The 21,267-nt window shown below is 45.5% G+C and overlaps 1 protein-coding gene across 1 annotated transcript in view; it reads right to left on the reverse strand.

Moving 5' to 3' along the window:
- MTUS2 (microtubule associated scaffold protein 2) overlaps window positions 1-19,329 on the reverse strand; it is a 259,084-nt gene extending 239,755 nt beyond the window's left edge. The window contains exons 1-2 of the mRNA XM_068984629.1: window positions 17,122-19,329; window positions 12,671-12,911 (exon numbers count right to left, since the gene is read on the reverse strand). Coding sequence (XP_068840730.1) covers window positions 12,671-12,911; window positions 17,122-19,329 — 2,449 coding nt within the window. The remainder of the gene's footprint in view (window positions 1-12,670; window positions 12,912-17,121) is intronic.
- Window positions 19,330-21,267: the final 1,938 nt, after the last annotated feature.

Genomic DNA, 21,267 nt, shown 5'->3' on the forward strand with positions numbered 1-21,267 from the left:
ACTGACGCTTCTAAACTGCTGTGGGTATACATGTGGATGGAGAAAGCCTTAGATTCTATTTATATCCGTGATTCTCAGGGAAACCATCAGCGTCTCAAGGCTCACTGAAAGGAACAATATTTTTATGAGCAAATGCCCTTGAATCATCTGCTTTCTGATAACTGGCTGTCGCACTGCAAAACAGAGGAAAAAATTCAAAGCCCTTGCGCTCTTGGCTAAGGAAAAAACTCAGGAGATTATGATGATAGAGCATCTGTACGGAATGCGTTTAACAGCACAGTTCTCGGAATTCTTCTGCAAGCCTGAGGAAACAGCCATCTCACACTACTGAATAGCACCCTACAAGGTGCTGGTGACTAGATTTACGTGGAAAAGGAGGCTTGCCAGCTCACGGTGGTGGACAGAACACAGGCAGTTTGTCCCTTTCTTACCAAAGATGCCTTAAAGTCACAATCATTCAATCTGAAGAAGTACAGTTCATAATAAGAGCTAACATTTAGTGACTTCTTTCTCTTAAGCAATTTACATATTTAAACCTAGGACAAGAGAGAGAAAAGAGTTACTTACTGAGGCGGCTATTTCAACAATTTCTGCAACAGAAACAGAGGTCCCCGGCCGGCGGGCAGAGGAGACGTGCAGGCTGCAGCAGACAGGAGAGCCGTCCACGCTGCAGTAGAGGGAGTGAGTGCTGACCTCCAGCCGGACAGCCAGGGCCACAGAGCCTCGGATCCCGAGGAGGAGGGGGGAGAGGCTGAGACAGGGAGGCAGGCAGGGGAAGAACCCCTGGCCTTCATCTGCCCATGCAGCACTCAGCACCAGGAATTCACCTTCCCCCTGCCCACCGGTGCCAACCCCCAGGGTGAGGGGAAACAGACTCCTACAGAGTGCAAACAAATGGACTTCAAGTTCATCCAAGTCAACAGCAAGCATGACTGATCACAAAGACTTTGAGAAGAGCTTACCGCATAACCCAAGCAACCAAAAAATCAAGAGAAACAAAATCTGCCCCTGAGACTACAGAGAGAATTTAGGAAACAGGAGATATTTTGACAGAGGTGTCCTTAGAGAAATTTGGGAAGATGTTGCAACAATAAAAGGAACAGAAATCTGCTATGAAAAGACACAATCAGACATCAGGAAGATGTGCCAAAACAAGGCTTTCAAGGGAAGCATTAGAAAATAAAGCCCAGCAAGACGGTCTAAAAGGAGGAAAAGCATGAAGAAAGAGAGAGCATGTAAGAAAAACAATAGAGGCTTCCTTGGCAGCCCAGTGGTTTAGACTCGGCCTTCCAATGCAGGAGGTATGGGTTTGATCTCTGGTTGGGAAGTGGCTCAGATGGTAAAGTATCTGCCTACAATGCAGGAGACCTGGGTTGGATCCCTGGGTCAGGAAGATCCTCTGGAAAAGGAAATGGCAACCCACTCCAGTACTCTTGCCTGGAAAATCCCATGGACAGGGGAACATGGTAGGCTACAGTCCATGGGGTCACAAAGAGTAGGACACGACTGAGAGACTTCACTCACTGGGAAGTGGAAAGAGTATCAGACTTTATTTTCCTGGGCTTCAAAATCACTGCAGATGGTGACTTTAGCCATGAAATTAAAAGACGCTCACTCCTTGGAAGAAAAATTACGACCAACCTAGACAGCATATTTAAAAGCAGAGACATTGCTTTGCCAACAAAGGTCCATCTAGTCAAGGCTATGGTTTTTCCAGTGGTCATGTATGGACGTGAGAGTTGGAGTATAAAGAAAGCTGAATGCGCTTTTGAACTGTGGTGTTGGAGAGAGTCCCTTGCACAGCCAGGAGATCCAACCAGTCCATCCTAAGGGAAATGAGTCTTGAATATTCGTTGGAAGGGCTGATGTTGAGGCTGAAACCCCAATCCTTTGGCCACCTGATGCAAAGAGCTGATTCATTTGAAAAGACCCTGATGCTGGGAAAGATTGAAGGCAGGAGGAGAAGGGGACGACAAAGGATAAGATGGTTGGATGGTATCATCAACTCAATGGCATGAGTTTGAGTAACCTCTGGGAGTTGGTGATGGATAGGGAGGCCTGGTGTGCTGCGGTTCAAGGGGTCGCAGAGTCGGACATGACTGAGCAACTGAACTGAACTGCCTGGGAAGTTAAATCCCACATGTCTCTCAGCAAGAAAAAAAAAAGAAAAAATCAAAACATGGTAACAAATTCAATAAAGATTTCAAAAATGGTCTACATGAAAAAAATCTTTAAAATTTTTTTTTAAATGAAAGAAAAACTAGACATAACTTCACCACTTTGGGAGGTCCAAATACCAAATAATAGAAATTCTAGGAAGACAGAGAAAACAGAGAAGTTGGACTGAACAAAACACAAGATGATGAGATGATTGCCCAAAGCTGAAGGGAAACAGAGTTTAGCAAGTCCTAGCAAGATAAATCAATTTACCCTCCCTTCCTTCCCTTCACCTCTCTGAATTCCTCTCTATCTCTGTCTGCCGTATTTCTGTCTCTCTCTCCCTCTCTCTCTCTCATCTTCTCTCACTCTCTGTATGATACACAGTGTGTGCATGCACACACACACATGGAATTTTTAAAACACCAAGGGTAAGAGAAGATTCTAAGCTTTTGGAGAGAAATAAAAACAGGTCTCCTACCCCCACCCCCACCCCCCCAAAAAATTCTCAGATAGTCACCACGTTTCTTTTGAGCAACACTTTGAAAGAAACTCATTTTCAACCCAGAAAATTCTATTTGATCTAGTGAATGGAGACTAAAGACAGTTTCAGAAAGGCAAAAATCTCAGCGAGTTTGCTTTCCTTGAACTCTCTCTGGAAATTTCCAAGGATATACTCCAGCAAAACAAACAAGGAAACAACACATCCATCCCAGGAGAAGGAGGAAGGGAAGCTCCACAAGAACAACACCAAACCCTTCACTCCTTCACACCACACTACGCCCGACAAACTCTCCTGCCCCCCCGCTTGGGCTGAGATCCCCTCCTCTGTTCCCCTGGGCCCAGAAGACTTTGTGGTCACAGCATAAAATCACACTGCGTCGTAACTGCCTGGGGATCTCGTCTTGTTCACGGTTGTATCCTAAGGGCCTAAAACAACTTGACCAACAGTAGGTGCTCCATATTTATTATGTATACTAACAGTGTTTGTCCAAATAAGCAGAATAGCTGTTAAGCCTGTGACCCACCCCAGAGCCACTGGGAGCACCCAGAGCTATCTCTGGGTCCTGGCTGAGGAAAATTGCATTTGTACTACTTCCTGCAGGCTTTAGGCGTTTGGCATGCCCTGCCATTATTAGGCATGCTCAGTCGCAACAAAAGTAAACCAAAGTGGGGATGGCCAAACGCACAATAAAAACACAGCCACTACGAACGTCCATTCCAGCAGTAACGGTGATACTGAGAGATAAACTATTAATAATACAAATGCCAAAACAAACCAAATGTTCTTCGGAAGCCTCCGAGATATGTCCCAGGGTCATCCGGTGTCATTAAGACTCCAAAGGAACCATAGTTATGCCATATGCTCCTTGAGCACGTGTCTGTGCTGAGTCGTATCCGACTCTTTGTGACCTCAGGGACTATAGGCCACCAGGCTCCTCTGTCCATGGGATTCTCCAGGCAGGAATACTGGAGTGGGTTGCCATTTCCTTCTTCATCTCTTTGACCATCTCAGGAATTTCACTGTTGGTCTGTCTTTACAGGGATGTTTTCCCATTGGATTAAAATTTTTCTTGGTAGATGCTATATAGTTCTCATGAAATTAAGTAAAACCATGATAAAAATAATTATATGGCACTTAAATGATGCCAATAAACTATTTTCATTCTATTTTTTATTTGGCGGGGGGAGGCTTCCCAGGTGACTCAGTGGTAAAGAATTTGCCTGCCAATGCAGGAGACATGGGTTTGACCCCTGGGTCAGGAAGATCCCCTGGGTCACAGTCTGAACAACAAAACAAAACACAGCCCCCCTTCCCTGGCAGCGAGCACCATGCTCTCTTCTCCACCAGGGCGTTTTTAGAAACAGGAGTCTATTCTTATTGCCTCCACTCCCTCAATTTTCATTCACTTCTCATTCACTTCTCAACTCACTAATATGTGACTTCCGCCCCCACATCCTACTAAAATTGCTCATTCAAAACTAGGTCACCAACTGCTTCCTAATTTCCCATCCCAACCGCCTCTTTGCATTTTTACTTGCCCTGTCTCCTGTGAGATAGATTTGACCATTTTTCTACCTCGGATGCTCCCTCTTCATTAGACTAAAACACTGCATTTTCCCCCATGTCCCCTACCAGCCAGCCACCCTGCAGTGGGTGTCCTGCCTCTTGCAGGCTTCTTCCTTCAGTCACCCCTTAGATGTGGGCACACGGTCCCCTTCGTGACCTTTTCCTTACTCGATTCTCCCTCTCTTACCCATTTGCGCAGATCGAGGTGGAGACGACTCCCATGTTGACCTTTGGCGTAGACCTCTCTCCAGTCCCCATTTCTGCCCTTTGGAGACTTCTACCCAAATGTCCCCAAGGAAGCGCGAGCCCTGCCTGTGTCCAGTGACTAAGTGTCCACCCCCACCCCCACCCTATAAAGCATTTTCCGGTACTTCTGACTGAGTAGTCGGTCCCTGCAAGGGATCTGCTTCACCACACTCATGACCTCTCTCTCTGACAGGTATACGCATGCCACCTTTACCCCTTCTGGTAAACTCCCATTCATCCTGCAAAACTCATCTCATCTCCTCATCTGGAAAAGCCTTCCAGAGCCCCCACCTGCCCAAGCTGAGTTGGGGACCCCACTCATGTGCATTCTGAAAATCTCTATCAAAAGCATCTCTCTTATCTCGCTATACGTTTTTGCCAAGTTTGGGCTATATATTTTAATCTGTGCATCCCAAACATAGACCAGCACCTGGCCCACACCAGGTTCCTAGAAAACCTCTGCTCAACAGCAGAATGAATAAAATGCTGGATAAAGGAATGATGTGAACATTCAAACACTGGTGATTCTCTGAAACCGCATTTGGTCAGCAAAATACAGCCTGCAGGCTGGCCGTTTATTTCTGTAAAAAGAGCTTTACTGGAACCTGGCCATGCTCATTCACTTGGTGTGACCACTTCTGCTCTAATGATGGCAGAGTGGAGTAGTTCTAACAGAGGCTGTTTGGCCCACAAAGCTTAAAATATTTACTATCTGTCCTTAATTTGCCTGCTTCTGCTCCAAATCATCTCAGCACTTTATCAACTTTACCTAATGATGGGAAGAAAAAAACACACACAAGAGCTCCCACTGCTGCTGCTACTGTTAACATTTATTCAATAGATATTGGAGTTCTAAATGCCTGTTCTCACAGACTGGGCTTCCCTGGTGGCTCAGATGGTAAAGAATCTGCCTGCAATGCAGTAGACCCTGGTTCAGTTCCTGGGTTGGGAAGATCCGCTGGCGAAGGGATAGGCTACCCACTCCAGCATTCTCAGGCTTCCCTGTGGCTCAGCTGATAAAGAATCTGCCTGCAATGTGGGAGACCTGGGTTCGACCCCTGGGCTGGGAAGATCCCCTGGGAGAGGCTACCCACTCCAGTGTTCCGGCCTGGAGAATTCCGTGGACTGTACAGTCCATGAGGTCGCAAAGAGTCAGACACAACTGAGTGACTTTCACTTTTTCTCACAGACTATGCACTGCAGTGGGGTGAGAGATGGCCAGTGTGCGGAGGCAAAATAAGAATTACAGGCCATGATATAAACTGCTGAAGGAGACAAACAGGAAAATGTGTTAGAAAGTACCTGATTGGGAAGGGGCCCTGAATAGGGGGATCACAGTCAGGTTTCTTTCCAGGGCCATGACATTTATGTCTTTTTAAGATTTTTTTTTTGATGTGGGCCACTTTTAAAGTCTTCACTGAATTTGTTACAATATTGCTTCTGTTTTATGTTTCGGTTTTGGGGCATGAGGCATGTGGGATCTTAGTTCCCCAACCAGGGATCAATCGAACCTGTACCCCTGCATTGGGAGGTAAAGTACTCAGCATGGGACCACCAGGGAAGTCCTTGGAACCATGACATTTATGTTGAAACCTGAAGGAGAGGACAGGGCCGGGCTTGGAGTGTGCTGGAGGAAGTATGTTCTAGAAGGCATGCTGACCACAGAACCCTTTCGTCAGGAAGGGGCTGAAATGCATCAAGAACCGAAAGGAGGCCATGGGGTGGGGGTACGGAGACCAGCATGAAAAGGAAGAAAGGGATACAAACAGGCTCCAGCAGGGAGACCTGCCCCTGGAGACCGGGGAGACAGGTGAGAGATACTGGATTCATTGATTACATTCCCAACATCGGTCACTATACGAAGAGTTTCCATTCTGACATTATCATGACCACTCAGACTTTTCAAAAATTAATACTATGCTTCTGGTTTAAATTGTTATAATTATATGCAGGTCAGGAAGCAACAGTTAGAACTGGACATGGAACAATAGACTGGTTCCAAATAGGAAAAGGAGTACGTCAAGGCTGTATATTGTCACCCTGCTTATTTAACTTATATGCAGAATACATCTTGAGAAATGCTGGGCTGGAAGAAGCACAAGCTGGAATCAAGATTGCCGGGAGAAATATCAATAACCTCATATATGCAGATGACACCACCCTTATGGCAGAAAGTGAAGAGGAACTAAAAAACCTCTTGATGAAAGTGAAAGAGGAGAGTGAAAAAGTTGGCTTAAAGCTCAACTTTCAGAAAACGAAGATCATGGCATCCAGTCCCATCACTTCATGGCAAATAGATGAGGAAATAGTGGAAACAGTGTCAGACTTTATTTTTTGGGCTCCAAAATCACTGCAGATGGTGATTGGAGCCATGAAATTAAAAGACACTTACTCCTTAGAAGAAAAGTTATGACCAACCTAGATAGCATATTCAAAAGCAGAGACATTACTTTGCCGACTAAGGTCCGTCTAGTCAAGGCTATGGTTTTTCCAGTAGTCATGTATGGATGTGAGAGTTGGACTGTGAAGAAGGCTGAGCACCAAAGACTTGATGCTTTTTAAGTGTGGTGTTGGAGAAGACTCTTGAGAGTCCCTTGGATTGCAAGGAGGTCCAACCAGTCCATCCTAAAGATCAGTCCTGGGTGTTGATTGGAAGGAATGATGCTGAAGCTGAAACTCCAGTACTTTGGCCATCTCATGTGAAGAGCTGACTCACTGGAAAAGACCCTGATGCTGGGAGGGATTGTGGGCAGGAGGAGTAGGGGACGACAGAGGATGAGATGGCTGGATGGCATCACCAACTCGATGGACATGAGTTTGGGTGGACTCCGGGAGTTGGTGATGGACAGGGAGGCCTGGCATGCTGTGATTCATGCGGTCGCAGAGAGTCAGACACGACTGAGTGACTGAACTGAACTGAATCAAGTTTACTTGTCTTTCAATATATGTTACAGTAACTTGATCGCCCTACATTTTAAAATTTGGCAGGATTCAACCTGCCTTTTGAAAAAATTTACCAAAGAGGCAAGTTTACCCAAATGTTGAGATCCAAAATAAAATTTACCTTTACCAAGAAGAATTCATTACAAAAGAAGTTGAAAAAAACTGTCTCAACTTACCTTTTCTGACTGAACTTCTCTGGTTATTTCTAGAGTAAAGTATTCTCATCTTGTCTTTTAAAAACTTGATTCTGACACTTTAACTATCCCCATCAAAAATATTACAGTTCTCTCAGGGTGCCCCAGTTGATACAAGACTGCCATGCTCTCAGCAACACTGGGTATACTTATTTCCATGAATACAGATTATATCCTGACACGGTGTACACTAGATAAGTTAACAATTTTTATATAACATATTAGGCCATGAGAGATGTTTTTCAGAAAAAAGGAACATAAAACATTTATAAATCTACTAAAAAGGCAGTGCAGTAAAGAACTGCCCGTTTAACTCTTCAGTAGTGAAGGATCTAATAAAAAATTGTGTTTTCTTAACAAATTGTTTTTATATTCAATCTTAGGTTTCACTAAGACAGATTTTATGTCCACCTAGAGGGAGGCAACTGGGGCTTCCCCACTGGCTCAGTGGTAAAGAATCCACCTGCCAGTGCAGAAGACACAGGAGACCCGGGTTCAATTCCTGGGGTCGGGAAGATCCCCTGGAGAAGGAAATGGCAACCCACTCCAGCATTCCTGCCTAGGAAATCCCATGGACAGTGGGGCCTGGTGGGCTACAGTCCAGGGGGTCACAAGACTCAACAACACTCAACAACAACAAACGGAGGTAACTAGCAGTCCTGCTGTTGTCCTTTGCGTACTTAAACAGCATCTTGAGTTTGACAGTGAAACTTCATAGGTTTATGCCTGACTGTAGAGTCAGAAAACACCATACACAAAACAAGAAATTATGTGCAAAGTAAGGAAGTGATTAGGTTTATTTTTCAGCAAAATCACCTTAAGATCTGTAAAATTTTAAGGGTCTTAGGAAAGAGTGCTAATTTATAACAAGAAACTGGGAGAACATGCTTTGTGGACTAGCTTGTATTTATAGCATATCTGGTTCTTTTAAGCCACCCTAAAGCCACGATGCTCCCCACATAGAGTGGTAAAGAACCCACCTGCCAATTCAGGAGACATAAAAGATGTGGGCTGGATCCCTGGAGCAAGAAGATCCCCTGGAGGAGGGCACGGCAACCCACTCCAGTATTCTTGCCTGGGAAATCCCATGGACAGAGGAGCCTGGCGGGCTATAGTCCACGGGGTCACAAAGGGTCAGACACAACTGAGCAACTCACACACACACATACACACACACACACAGGAAATGGGTAGGGGGTTCCAGTGGGACAGTCTACCATGGAGGACTCGTAAGAAATTGTGCAACAGCCAACACAAGAATGTGACCCTTTGGAGAAGGAAAATGAAGAGAGGAGCTTGATCACCGCCACTCCCTCTGCCTGGAGGCATGGTCCATGCCAGAGCAGATGCAGGAGGGGCTCAGAGTCTGTCCATCACAGGGAGCTGAAGACACAGAACGAGGTCTGTAGAGTTGAGGGCAGTGTGTGGGGCAGGGAAGGGAGATAACACAGACAAACTGTCCCCTTAGAGCGTGCTCTCAACCTGGGACTTGAGAGAGGTCCTGTTGACGCAAAACTCCGATCACACTGCCCCACTTCCTCACTTCCAAAGCCTCCAGTGGTTTCCTCACTCAGAGTCAAAGGTTGCTGACCTTCCGAGGCCTCCTGCAAGTCCCCTCCATGCCAATCACCTGTCTACTCCCATTCTCAACCCATCCTCCCCTCACTCAGCTCCAGCCTCCCTGGCCTTCTTGCCACCCCAGGGCCTTTGCACTGGCTCTTTCCTCCCTGCCCTCCTTTGGGGGCTGGCTTAAAGGTCATCTCTCAGGGAGGCCTGTCCCAACCACTTTACTTAAAATTGGAATCCTGGGACTTCCCTGGTGGTCCAGTGGTTAAGACTGCACGCTCCCAATGCAGGGGGCTCAGGCTCCATCCATGGTCAGGGAACTAAGATCCTGAGTGCCGTGGAGCATGACCAAAGAAATATATACAATACATGAAAACAAAGCAACAACCAAAAAAGCCATAAAAACATAAAGGGAGCAGAAAATGCAAGTAGATGCTTAAACAAACATTTAAAACCACTTCTTCAAAAAATAAAATTGGAATCCCCCTTCTTCCTGTCCCAGCTTCCTACTCGTCCTTCTCTGCTTCATTTTCTTCAATAAAAGCCTGGCAGGCTGCAGTTCACGGGGTCGCAAAGAGTCAGACATGACTGAGCAACTGAACAACTGCTCCCAATAAACAATGTGATTTATTTATCCACTAAAAAAAAAAGTGTGCCCACTCCCATCCTAAAACTCTAAAACAAGGACCAGGACTTTTTTCTGCTGTCACGGCTTTATCACACACCTAGAACAAGGTTGACATGTAACTGCCCTGCAGCACTAATTGTTGAATGAGTGACTGAACACATAATTAACCTGCAGCACTCCTGTAACAGCAGGTAGATCCATCATAATACACACGCATCATGGGAACCAGTAAAAAAATAATCTGATTTTTACAGCAGTGCTTGCCAAGAAAACTACTAACCACTATGACAACCAGTAATCACCTGAGTAAATGACAACTCACAAAATGACAAACAGATTAAAAAATGTTTTCTTCCACTAATAATAAAAGAATTGCAGGAACTTCCCCGGTGGTCCAGTGGCTGAGAGTCCACGCTCCCAATGCAAGGGGCCTGGGTGTGACCCCTGGTCAGAAATCCCACTTGCTACAACGAAGAGTTTGCATGCCACAACCAAGGCCCGAAGCAGCCAAGAAAAATATAACATTTTTAAAAAGAAATACAATAATAACAGCAGTAGTGGTGATAATCACTGTAACGGTAATACTCAACACTAGCAAGGGTGTGGCATTGAGAAGCATTTCAGCAACAGTATAAAAATAATTATTACACATTTTCTAGAAAATAAGTCAGCCTTAAAAAAATGTTTAAAATATGCATTTATGCAATAATTACACTTCAGAAAATCTAAGAGAAGAATATGAAAGAAAACAAATAAATTCAAAGATTCAAACTGCAACATTATGGATGAGAGTGGAGAATGAGCAAAGCCCAATTTGCATAAGTAAATCCTGATTCTATTCCCCACCCACTCTTCTACCTCCTCCAAGAGGCTGCCCAGAACCACCTTTGTCCCATTCATATAACACTCTTACAGTCGCAATTTCTCAAAGCACTATGTTTCTCGGTTTCCTAACACGTATCACAATCTCTACTAATGCCTTTATCTTTGTGCTTTTTTACTGTCTATTTCATCCATTAGACTAAGCTGCACAAAGGCAGTTCTCTGCTCACTGCTGCAGCCCTCGATTTACAACTGTTAGTACATAATAACCACCCAGAATTTGTTAAAACAACAAGTAAGGGAATAAAACAGAATCTCATGCTGCCATTAAAATATTTCTAAAACACTGACAGCATAGGAAATGCCTACAATATATTATTAGTAGGAAAAATCAAAATTCACATTCAGTATTAATTCAGCTATTAAAGCATGCACGGAAAGAAACACGTGGGAAGAAAAATTTCCATATTATTAACTCTGGCTGGATGCTAAAAATGTAAGTACAGTGACTTTCTTCCTTATACTTTTCTATATTCAAAGTTTTTTTACCACAGGTATGTATTATTTCCGTAATAAGACAGGACAATAAAGTAAAACTTAGAGGAAATGACACGAGCAGAAGGGACGGAGAGACAGAAAGAGAAGAGCCGAGAACATCAGTGGGGGGACCTGGTCCAGCCAGTGCAGAACAGGACGGGGCGGGGGCAGGTGGAGGGCCATTCTGTGGGCACACACGGGTTGTTCAAGACGTGTACAAGCTGAAAAGAGTGACACGGTCACTGCTGTACTTCAGGAAGGTCTCTGTCCACAGGCCAAATCCAGTCCCCTACAGACATACCTCATTTTACTGCACTTCACAAATGCTGCGGTTTTAAATAAACCAAAAGTTTGTGGCAACCCCCCTCAAGGACTCTATCAGTACCATTTTCCAACCAGCATTTGCTCGCTTCATGTTTCTGTGTCAAATTTTGGTAACTCTCACAATATTTCAAACTTTTAAATTACTATTATGCTTGTTATGTTGGTCCGTAATCAGTCATATTTGATGTTATTAGCATGACTTGTTGAAGGCTCAGATGATGGTTCAGATTTTTTATAAATAAACAGCTCTTAATTGAGGTAGATACACTGCTTTTTAATACATAATGTTATTGCCATGTTTAATACATAATGTTATTGCAATGTTTAATACATAATGTTATTGCATTTAATAGACTTTAATAGCCTACATTTAATAGACTCCAGTGCTTCCCAGATGGCTCAGTGGGTAAAGAATCTGTCTGCAATGGAGGAGAAACAGGACACATGAGTTCAATTCCTGGGTTGGGAAGATCCCCTGGAGGAGGGAATGGCTATCCCACATACTCCAGCACTCTTGCCTGGAAAATCCCATGGACAGAGGAGCCTGGTGGGCTACAGTCCATGGGTTCACAAAGAGCTGGACATGACTGAAAGACTGAGCAGACACAGCATGAGCGTAATTTTTAGGTGCACTGGGAAGCCACACACACACACACACACACACACACACACACACACACACCCTCAAAACTCGCTTTACTGCGTGAAGCAAATACTGGAACTGAACCCACAGCATCTCCATGGTGTGCCTGCATCTGTGCAAACTGAGCTGTGTTGAAACACAGGTGCACCCATGCATGCATATACTCTCTGGCCACATGCATGCTAAGTAGTTACAACACAGATCATTATGGTCCAGAGAGCCTAAAATATGTATTAATACTAGGTAGCCCTTTAGAGAAACAATTTTTTGAACCCTGGTCCATAAGATGTATCAGGGAGGGGAGAAACTAAAAGCTGTCAAGTGGTGATTATAAGGGCCGTCATTTTAAGGGTGCACAGAGGAAGACAGCAGTAGATAGAGGAGTCTTGACAAGTGTCCACATCTACAATCAAATGGAAGAACGGAAAAAGGCCCTTCTAAAGAAGGAGAGGCGTTCCTACTTTAGACAGCTACCCTCATTTTATTCGCTCACTATTTTAAAGCACAGCAGGAAAAGCAGTCCCTGCTGCACTGGTTACCTGCAGGGTCGGAATTGTAGAGACTGGCAGCTGCGGCTATGGTTCCCGGTGGGTGGATGGCACTCGCTGAAGACCTCTGACTCGCAATCAGGATCCTGCTCTTGGCAGACGGTAAACGTGACATCGCACCCAATCCCAGCTGGGGCTTAAGGAGCATGGCCGATCGATAGAAAGTTGGGGGAACTTCGTAATGAGTATAGGGAGGAGAACAAAATTCTTCTTTTCCAGGGCGCTCTGCAACCTAGGATAAATGACCAGAAGCTCAATCAGAAAACCGCACATAATAGGATGAGCGTTGAACCTCGTCCTACGACCAAGGCTCCAACAATGACCACTCTGGCATCACTGAGCTGCTCCATCACCCATCACTTACCTTCTCTGGGCCCAGGGTCTTCATCTCTAAGTTGACCGCAACGGGATGATCCCTTCGGTCTATGCTGGTTCTAATACTCTATGAATCTACATTCCACTGGGAGAAACAAGAACTCCCTCCATAAGATTTTAAAATTTTATCGCTATGAAATCATTGGAATTTGTGCAAGTAGTCAGTCTATAAGTAATGTCAATGATGCAAGGCAAGAATTTAGCAGATGTTCATGGAATTATGAAAGTTTCATTATTCCTAAGGAGAAAAGGCACAGTTTTTCTGGTGACCTTGTCTTATAACAGGTTGATGAACTTTATCAATTTAGGTTAAGTCTTTATTAGGCTACTTAGGAAATAAACTATGCATTGTTAATGAGGGAGGAAAGGTTATTTAATGGAAGAATAGAGAAGTTAATGGAAAGATGTGTTTTCAGGCCTCTATATTCTGTTGATATAATTAAAAATGAGAGACTGAATTACCTCTGATTGTCTTCCCTAGTATGGTGGTGCCTCCAGGAATGTTTGAGCAAGTTTCGCTAGAATGGAAGTTTTGGGGCAGAGTCTTGTTGACTGTTGAATTCATAGCACCTAGAACAATGTCTAGCACAGAGCTGAAATCAACAAACATCTATTAAATAAAGGAATCATGTTTCATTCTTTCCTGAATCCAATAACATAACATCATGTTATCATGTTACTATTCCCTGTGGTTAACAGTTTGGATTAGAACACAATGGATGGCTGCCTTACATATATGCAATCATATGGCTACCTTTTATATATGCAATTCTGTACTCACAAAGCCTGTTCATAGCATCAGTGTTTCCTCGTGCTAGAAATGAAGAACATAAGTCACTGAAAAATAATCTTACTTCAAGTTAAAAAAAAAAAAAAGAGTCAGAGGCTTATGAAAAGACATACATGTTAATTAAGTCTACTCTAAATCACAATACATTTTACAAGTCAAACCCCTATCTATTCAGGAATCACAGGCATTTAACAACATTCTTTAATAGAAGGTATAAAGCTGTGATCCAGGCTGCTGAAGAGATAAACCCTTAATTTAATACTCTTTTAATGCTGAAATAGATAAAGGTTCTCTTTAAATTGACATTATTGAAACAAAAGATGAGGCCTTTAAAGTTTTATCATAATCACATTGTAAAATACGTATGATCACTATAGTAGATAGACTGAACTCAGGCTCCAGCAAATTATATTCCTATGAAAGAATATTCTACATCTGCTCCTGATGAAATTTTCACTATTTCTACTTACTCTCCCACTATCAATCTTTGGCATTTCAATTATACTCATATTCCCTCGATTTTTAAATTTTAGTGTCTAAATGTTTGGTGTCATTGTTCATGTCTTTCAGCAGGTGCTCTCGTGAAGAAATTATCATTTCTAACCTACATCTGTGGCTTTTTCAGATTGCAATGTCTTATCTCAGTAATTATTCCATTGTTTTCAAACGGGATAGGTTTCCTGGGTCAAAATTCATCATGCCACCATTCAAAAACTACCTTAACAGTTCCAGGAACTTCGGTGCCTATCATTTTGTTGGGTAATTTGTCTCTGGTAAGATAACAAAAAGTATTCCTTAGATGCCTAATCTGTGCATTTTTAATAAAACAAGAGCGTCTACAAAAAAGCGTCACACTCTTTACTTTCATCTTGATTGACAAAACACAGCAGGTGTCACTGCACAGTCATAGACACAGAGAGCTTAACCTCAAATGGAGCTTTTTTTCCCTCCTTCTCCAATGGAGTATTTTTAGAGAAATAATTTTAAAGCAAACTAAAGAATCCTCATGATTTCAAATTTCTAAAATCATTTCAGGCACACAAGCAAATAGATTCTTACTGTAGCCTGAAGAAAGGGTCTGGGCCCTAGATTCTCTGATTAAGGCAGAAAACAGTCCTCAGATCATGGGGCTGGTGCTCAGTGGTACTTCTGTCCCTGTGCTAACGGGGTCTCTCCCGACCCCTCAGAGCTACTAAAACTGCAGAAACACTCAAGCCACTTCGTGAAGACTTGGGACAGCTTCCACACGGTTAAGATTACAGAATATCTGAGGGGTGGGCAGGGAGGGATGTGCATCTAAAGCAGAAACTACTCTGTATTTTACGGAAGGACCAGAAGCCACAAAGACGGAAAATATACACAAGAAACGCTAAGACGGGCCACAGAGAAAGAACAGGATTCTTGCCTGTATCTCCAAATACAGGTTTTCTCACAAAGGTGTTTCTCAGAGAAAAATCTGGGGTATCTTTTTGGGGGGAGAAGGTGGCACAGAACTGATTTGAAAAACTGAATGAAGCGTGCTCAGTCGTGTCCAACTCCCTGCCACCCCATGGCCTGTAGCTCACAAGGCTCCTCCGCCCTTGGAGTTTTCCCGGCAAGAATACTGGCGTGGGTAGCCATCTCCTTCTCTAGGAGCTCTTTCCAACCTAGGGATCAAGTCCTAGTCTTCTGAATCTCCCGCACTGGCAGGCAGATACTTTTCCACAGGACCACCTACACTCCCTCAAATGAAACTCCGTAATGGAGTGATACTCTGAACAGAGAACTACAGAATGTGAAGGACAGTCTCTCAGGTATCTGAGAGGAGACTATTCTGAGCAGAGGGACGTGCAAAGGCCCTGAGGCAGCAAAAGGAGCGGGAAGGAAGGCCAGGTGGTCAGGAAGTGAAGGAGACAGACGGAGGGCATCCTAACAGCTGAGCCATCCTACCAGCTCCAGTCTGTGTCCACAGCGGCCTGGGCAGACCTGGAGGGTGTCAAGGGGAACACTGACCTGGCCTCACTTTCCTCTCAATTGATCGCTGGCTGTCACGAGATTTGAGTCCAGAGAAAACCTGCTCTCTGAGCTCTGGGAGAACAACTGGCCCCAGCCCCGCGGCACTGAGAGGGGCAGCGCAGTGGCCATCTCAGCGCTGCCCTTGTTTCATGGCTTTAGATGAGGGACTCAGAGCTCTCCAAATCTGCTTCCTCATCCGGACGATGATGAGAGCACCACAATCTCACCCTCCAGACAACCGCAGCAAGGATTAGCAAAGATGAGCAAGGATGAAATGTGACGCCATGTGGTCCCAGTACATAGCGGGCACTCGACTAAATGCTACCTGTAATTCTTGTTTTGACTTAAAACAGAGCCCATGCCTAACATGTTATTTTCTACTCACTGTACTGTGTACAAACACAAAAGTCTCCCGTAGGGAAATAGTCTCCTTCAGAAGAGGATCAAGTCTGAGCAATTTGACCAATATATTCATTTGAGTTTTTTTCCCACTACTTTATAGAAGAATTATGCTCACTTATCAGCAAGGAGATCAAACTAGTCATTCCTAAAGGAAATCACTGACTCAGTGGCATGAGTGTGAGCAAACTCCAGGACATAGTGAAGGAGAGCAAGGCCTGGCATGCTGCAGTCCTTGGGGTCGCAAAGAATTGGACATGACTAAGAGACTGATCAAAAACAAAGGAAATCAACACTGAATATTTACTGGAAGGACTGATGCTGAAGCTAAAACTCTAATACTTTGGCCATCTGATGCAAAGAGCTGACTCATTGGAAAAGACCCTGATGATGCTGGGAAGGATTGAAGGCAGGAGGAGAAGGGGATAACAGAGGATGAGATGGTTGGGTGCCATTGCTGACTCAATGAGCATGAGTTTGAGCAAGCTCCAGGAGATGGTGATGGACAGGGAAGCCTGCTGTGCTGCAGGCCATGGGGTTGCAAAGAGTCGGACATGACTGAGTGACCGAACAACAAGAACAATTTAAATGTGGAAGCCAATTTAAACACTTTTCTAACTTTTATGTATTATGTCAGGTAGAATTTAAAAGAATCCCTTTAGATGTTAGATCCACCTCATTCTGGTCATCAGTCTCTTCCAGAGGAAACCATTCATTTGCCTGCAATCTGCTCTCGTTCAAAACACCCCTTTCTATACAAATACGTCCATCATCATCTATAATTTGCTAAAAGAGGACACTCTGCTTTCACGATTCATTGAAAACACCTCATGAACTTCAGAATGTTCAACTCACAGACTGTCTCACAATGACATTCTCTTACCTCCTGCAGAAACTTCTCACTCATTGGACTGAAGGGATGTCCTGGGGGCTTGATCCCCGACACCACTAGTCCGGAGCTAAACACCCGGGGCCTCTGGAGGTCCGGCTTGAACTTCTCGTAGAGGCCGGCAGCCGGCTTCAGGTCGGCACCCACCGCCTTGTCCTCTTTGGGGAGAGCCACGCTGCACGCAGGCGGGGCATAAGGGAGCCCCACGGGAACCAGAGACGCGTCCACCTGGCCGAGAGCCTGCGGGCTCCTCCGGATGTAGGTGATGATCTTGGGCCTCACGTGCTTGGGCTTGGGCATCACGACAGGCCTGGGTTCCGCCCGCTCTTCCCTCTTCTCAACCAGGGGGCCCACCGTCCCCTCCAGTGAGGCGGGTGTGTCCTCGGGACGGGGAAGGCCCCCAGGGCAGGCGTTCTTGGCAGGCACTTTGGGGGAGGTGTGTGACAACCCGGTGCTGTCAGCGGGAGGCAGGGCAGCCGGGGGGGACCCCACATCCACAGTTGATGTGCCCAAGTCCTGAAAGCGGCTGCTGGGTGGCGGGGGCTGGCGGGCCACATTCACAGTTGTTTCTGGGTGGAGGGACGCGGGGACACCAAGAAGGACATCTGCCCTCACTGGGGAGGTGCTTTCAGTCTTTACTGCAGGTTCTAGATGGTTCCTGGTCTCTGCAAGAGATAGAGAGACCTCTTGGCCTTCCTCGGCTTCTGAGCGGCTGCTTGGAGGGTTGGGGGGCTCAGGGACCCCAGTTTTGCTCTCTCCAACAGAGGAATCTGAGTCAAAAACCATAGTGTTGACACTGTTCCCACCTCCCAGGACGCCTCTCTCGTCGCTGGCACCAGAGGGCTTGCTGTCAGTCGAATCTCCAGAAACAAAAGCTACATGACCATCCCCTGGTGACACGCCGTTGGGCACTGTTTCACCCAGCTTCCGAGCTGCACCTGGCAAACTTATGGCCATGGGTTGCTGATCCGCAGCTTGTGAGGAACCGGGGCTCAATTTGGGGGTGGTTCGGAGAGACCCGTCCTCACCTCCCTTCTCTGGCTCATCTCTGTCTCTTATTGTGTCCAGGGGGTGGAGAACGCTGTGTGCCAGGCTGCTTAACCCAGCGGCCGAGGCTCCTGGCTGCGCCTCCCCAGCTGGCTCCTTTCTCCCAAGAGGTGACACGCCATGCCCCTGACGACACCCCAGCTCGCCCACCTGGGTGGACTTGAACTCCTGCACAGCCCTGGGCTGGACAGGTCTCAGTTCTGTCTTGGGCTCCACTTTTCCTGGACCCACTTGTGCTTCTGGCCTCCTCAAGACATCCTTTGAGGCTAGAGAGCAATCAAGAGCACCCTCTGGATGGGCAGAAGGTGCTGTGCTCTGGGCGCTGAGCTTGGGTACCCGTCCCCTCTCTGGATGGGTCTCTAAGGGGACGGTCTCCACGGTTACTGAGGTAGATGGTTTAGGATGACGTGCGCCCCTTCCCTCTGAGGTCCCGTCCGCCAGAGGACAAAGCAGCCCTGGAGAAGGGGCTGTCCCCGTCTTCAGCGGCCCCTCGCCACTGCCGGGCACCGGATGTGGGGCTTCTGGGGAACCCAGCCCTGTGGGTTGTGGAAGCGGCCAGGCCAGGCCCCCAGCCCACTCCTTTGTGAGCACGTCCACTGCTGCAGCAGAACTGCTAACTCTTTCCAAAGGATGCCTCCTCAGTTCCTCGTTGTCAAGGGTCTTGGCCAACTTATCCTTGGCGACAGGCCAGGGGACATCAGCCTCCCGCTTAGCTGGAACCTCCAGGCTGGACTCGCCCATGACAGTCCTCCGACTCGGCAGACCTGGTCCCTGGAGACCACGAAGGACCTGCAGGTGGTCTGCGCCTCTCTCCAGCTCGGACTCTTCATTCCGTTCTCTCTGAGCCATCGGAGAGAATTTAAAATCCTTCAGGCCGGTGGGGCCAGCCTGAGATGCCTTTGCAAAGCCCTGAAGTGGGTGAAACTCCTTCGGGACACGGGGACTACTCTCTGGTCCCCTCGAATTTGCATTTCCAACTTCCTCTGGCACAGCACACGTGGCAGGCTCGTCAGAAGAGGAGCCAACCTCCAACACGATGGGGTTGGCATTGGCATCTCCCAAACTCAGGACTCGGTCGTTATTATTTTTTGATCCGTTTCTGCTGTCCCGCAATTCGCTGTAACATGACTTCTTAGGCACCACGGGAACGCTCATTTTCCAGCCGTCAGTGGGGGCTGCCTGCCATGCAGTCCTCCTTAATGGAAAAGGGTCTCCTTCAAGCTGCTACCTGGAGAAGAGGAAATTCTCAAGCTGCTTGTTGCCCCCTGACAGCGTCACCGGGGCGATCCTGCTTTCATCATTTTCAGAGCAGTTTTTAAACTGAGCATTGTCTTCACACACAGAAGGATGACTTATCTGTTAGGTTCCGGCTGAATGAGAGCCAATTAGTCCATGAGACCTAGCGAGAAATAAAAAGAAAAGTACAGTAGATTGACAGATAGAAACTCTCGGTAAACGCAGATTTATTCATCACTTTCCTACCATTACTTCATTCACTCAGCCCAGATACTATTTCTCCAAAACTTTTCTGATAGGGGCATGGGAGAATGTAACATCGAAATGATTAATGTTAGAAATGGATTATAAACACACATTAAATCTTAAGTTTATATTTTAAAAATCCACAAGTTCACACTGATACTGATTTAAAAGGGCGGACGAGAAAGGAAGGTTTTTTTTCACAGAAGAATACCAACTGATACAAGAAAAATTAGACAATTAGAAAAATCACCACTTTGTATTCACCAGAGTAATAATTATCTTGGATGAGGGACACCAACGGTTGCTAAAATCACCAAGTGCAGAACTGTTGGGAAACAGGATATTTACACAATCGTAGAGCACCACCCTCCAGACTGCTTTATTTCCTACAAAGGAAAACTTCATCTGCACAACGGAGAAACCTGGTGGACGTCTTCAAATTTAGCGTATCAGTAAAGAAAAGCAACATCACACGCTCCCAGTGTTAGGTTGTTCTCAGGCCTCACATCCCCTATGAGAGTATTCTTGCTATAAATATTCTTTCCCTTTCATTTGCTTGCATCTATACATAGCGTGTACTTTTTCCATTAATGAGATCATTTCCTATAAGCTAAATTTTTGTCAGTCTTTTTTTTTATTTGTCCCTTCTCCCTACTCCCCACCACAGGATACAGTAACATCCTAGTTTAGGTCTTTCCACTCTTTTCCGCCATGTTCACAGAATCCTGTCAAATACACACACCTATGATTAACACACACACACAACTAAATCAAGACAGATAACCAACAAGGGCTGACTGCACAACACAGGGAACACAACTCAATATTCTCTAACTACTGTATGAGAAAAGAATCAGATAAGAATCGAAAAGAATAAAGTAAAAATAAAAATTAAAAAAAAAGAATCAGAAAAGAACAGATATAAGTATATGTACAACTGAATTGCTTTGCTGTACACTTGAAATGAACACAATACTGTAAATCAACTATACTCAATAAAATTTTTAAGTAAAAAACAGAATAAAATAACAGACACACACACACACCTGTGCACAGGTGTATACCTTCCCCTCCCTACCGTGTTGCACTTCCGTCTTGTCCACTTTGTACTCACATCCTCATCTTCCCACTCCTGAGGTCAGGCTGGTCCCGAGAAGGCCAGTGGTACTCCCAGGTCCTGCCTCAAGCCTAACCAGGGTGCTGACACTCTGATCCCAGCCTCAGTCCCCTGACACAGAGGGGAGTCTCAGTACATCCATATTTCTTTCTTTATTCAGTTTTTAAGGTGTTTTCCTTGTGCCTCTGGCACAAATACAAAAAGCATGTAGGTAAATCAATAAGACAGCAGTTTAAGAGAGCTTCACACTCTCTGGGTCGGGAAAGTCACAGAAAGCAAGAATCCCACAAATGTGAGCCAACCCACAAAGTAAGAGTCTCTAATTCTCTGAGGGCAGAATTATACGCATGAAACCAACAGACTTCTTGAGCTTGAACTGCGGAGGCTGGCAGCAGGAAATCAGTTCTCGGCAGTGACAACCCAAACCAGAGTATCAGACACTGCAATCCACAATGTGATTGCTAGAGAGTGACAAGTGACCAGTGCTTTCTAAA

The sequence above is a fragment of the Capricornis sumatraensis genome, chromosome 12 (assembly GCF_032405125.1).
Source record: "Capricornis sumatraensis isolate serow.1 chromosome 12, serow.2, whole genome shotgun sequence".
Classification (NCBI taxonomy): domain Eukaryota; kingdom Metazoa; phylum Chordata; class Mammalia; order Artiodactyla; family Bovidae; genus Capricornis; species Capricornis sumatraensis.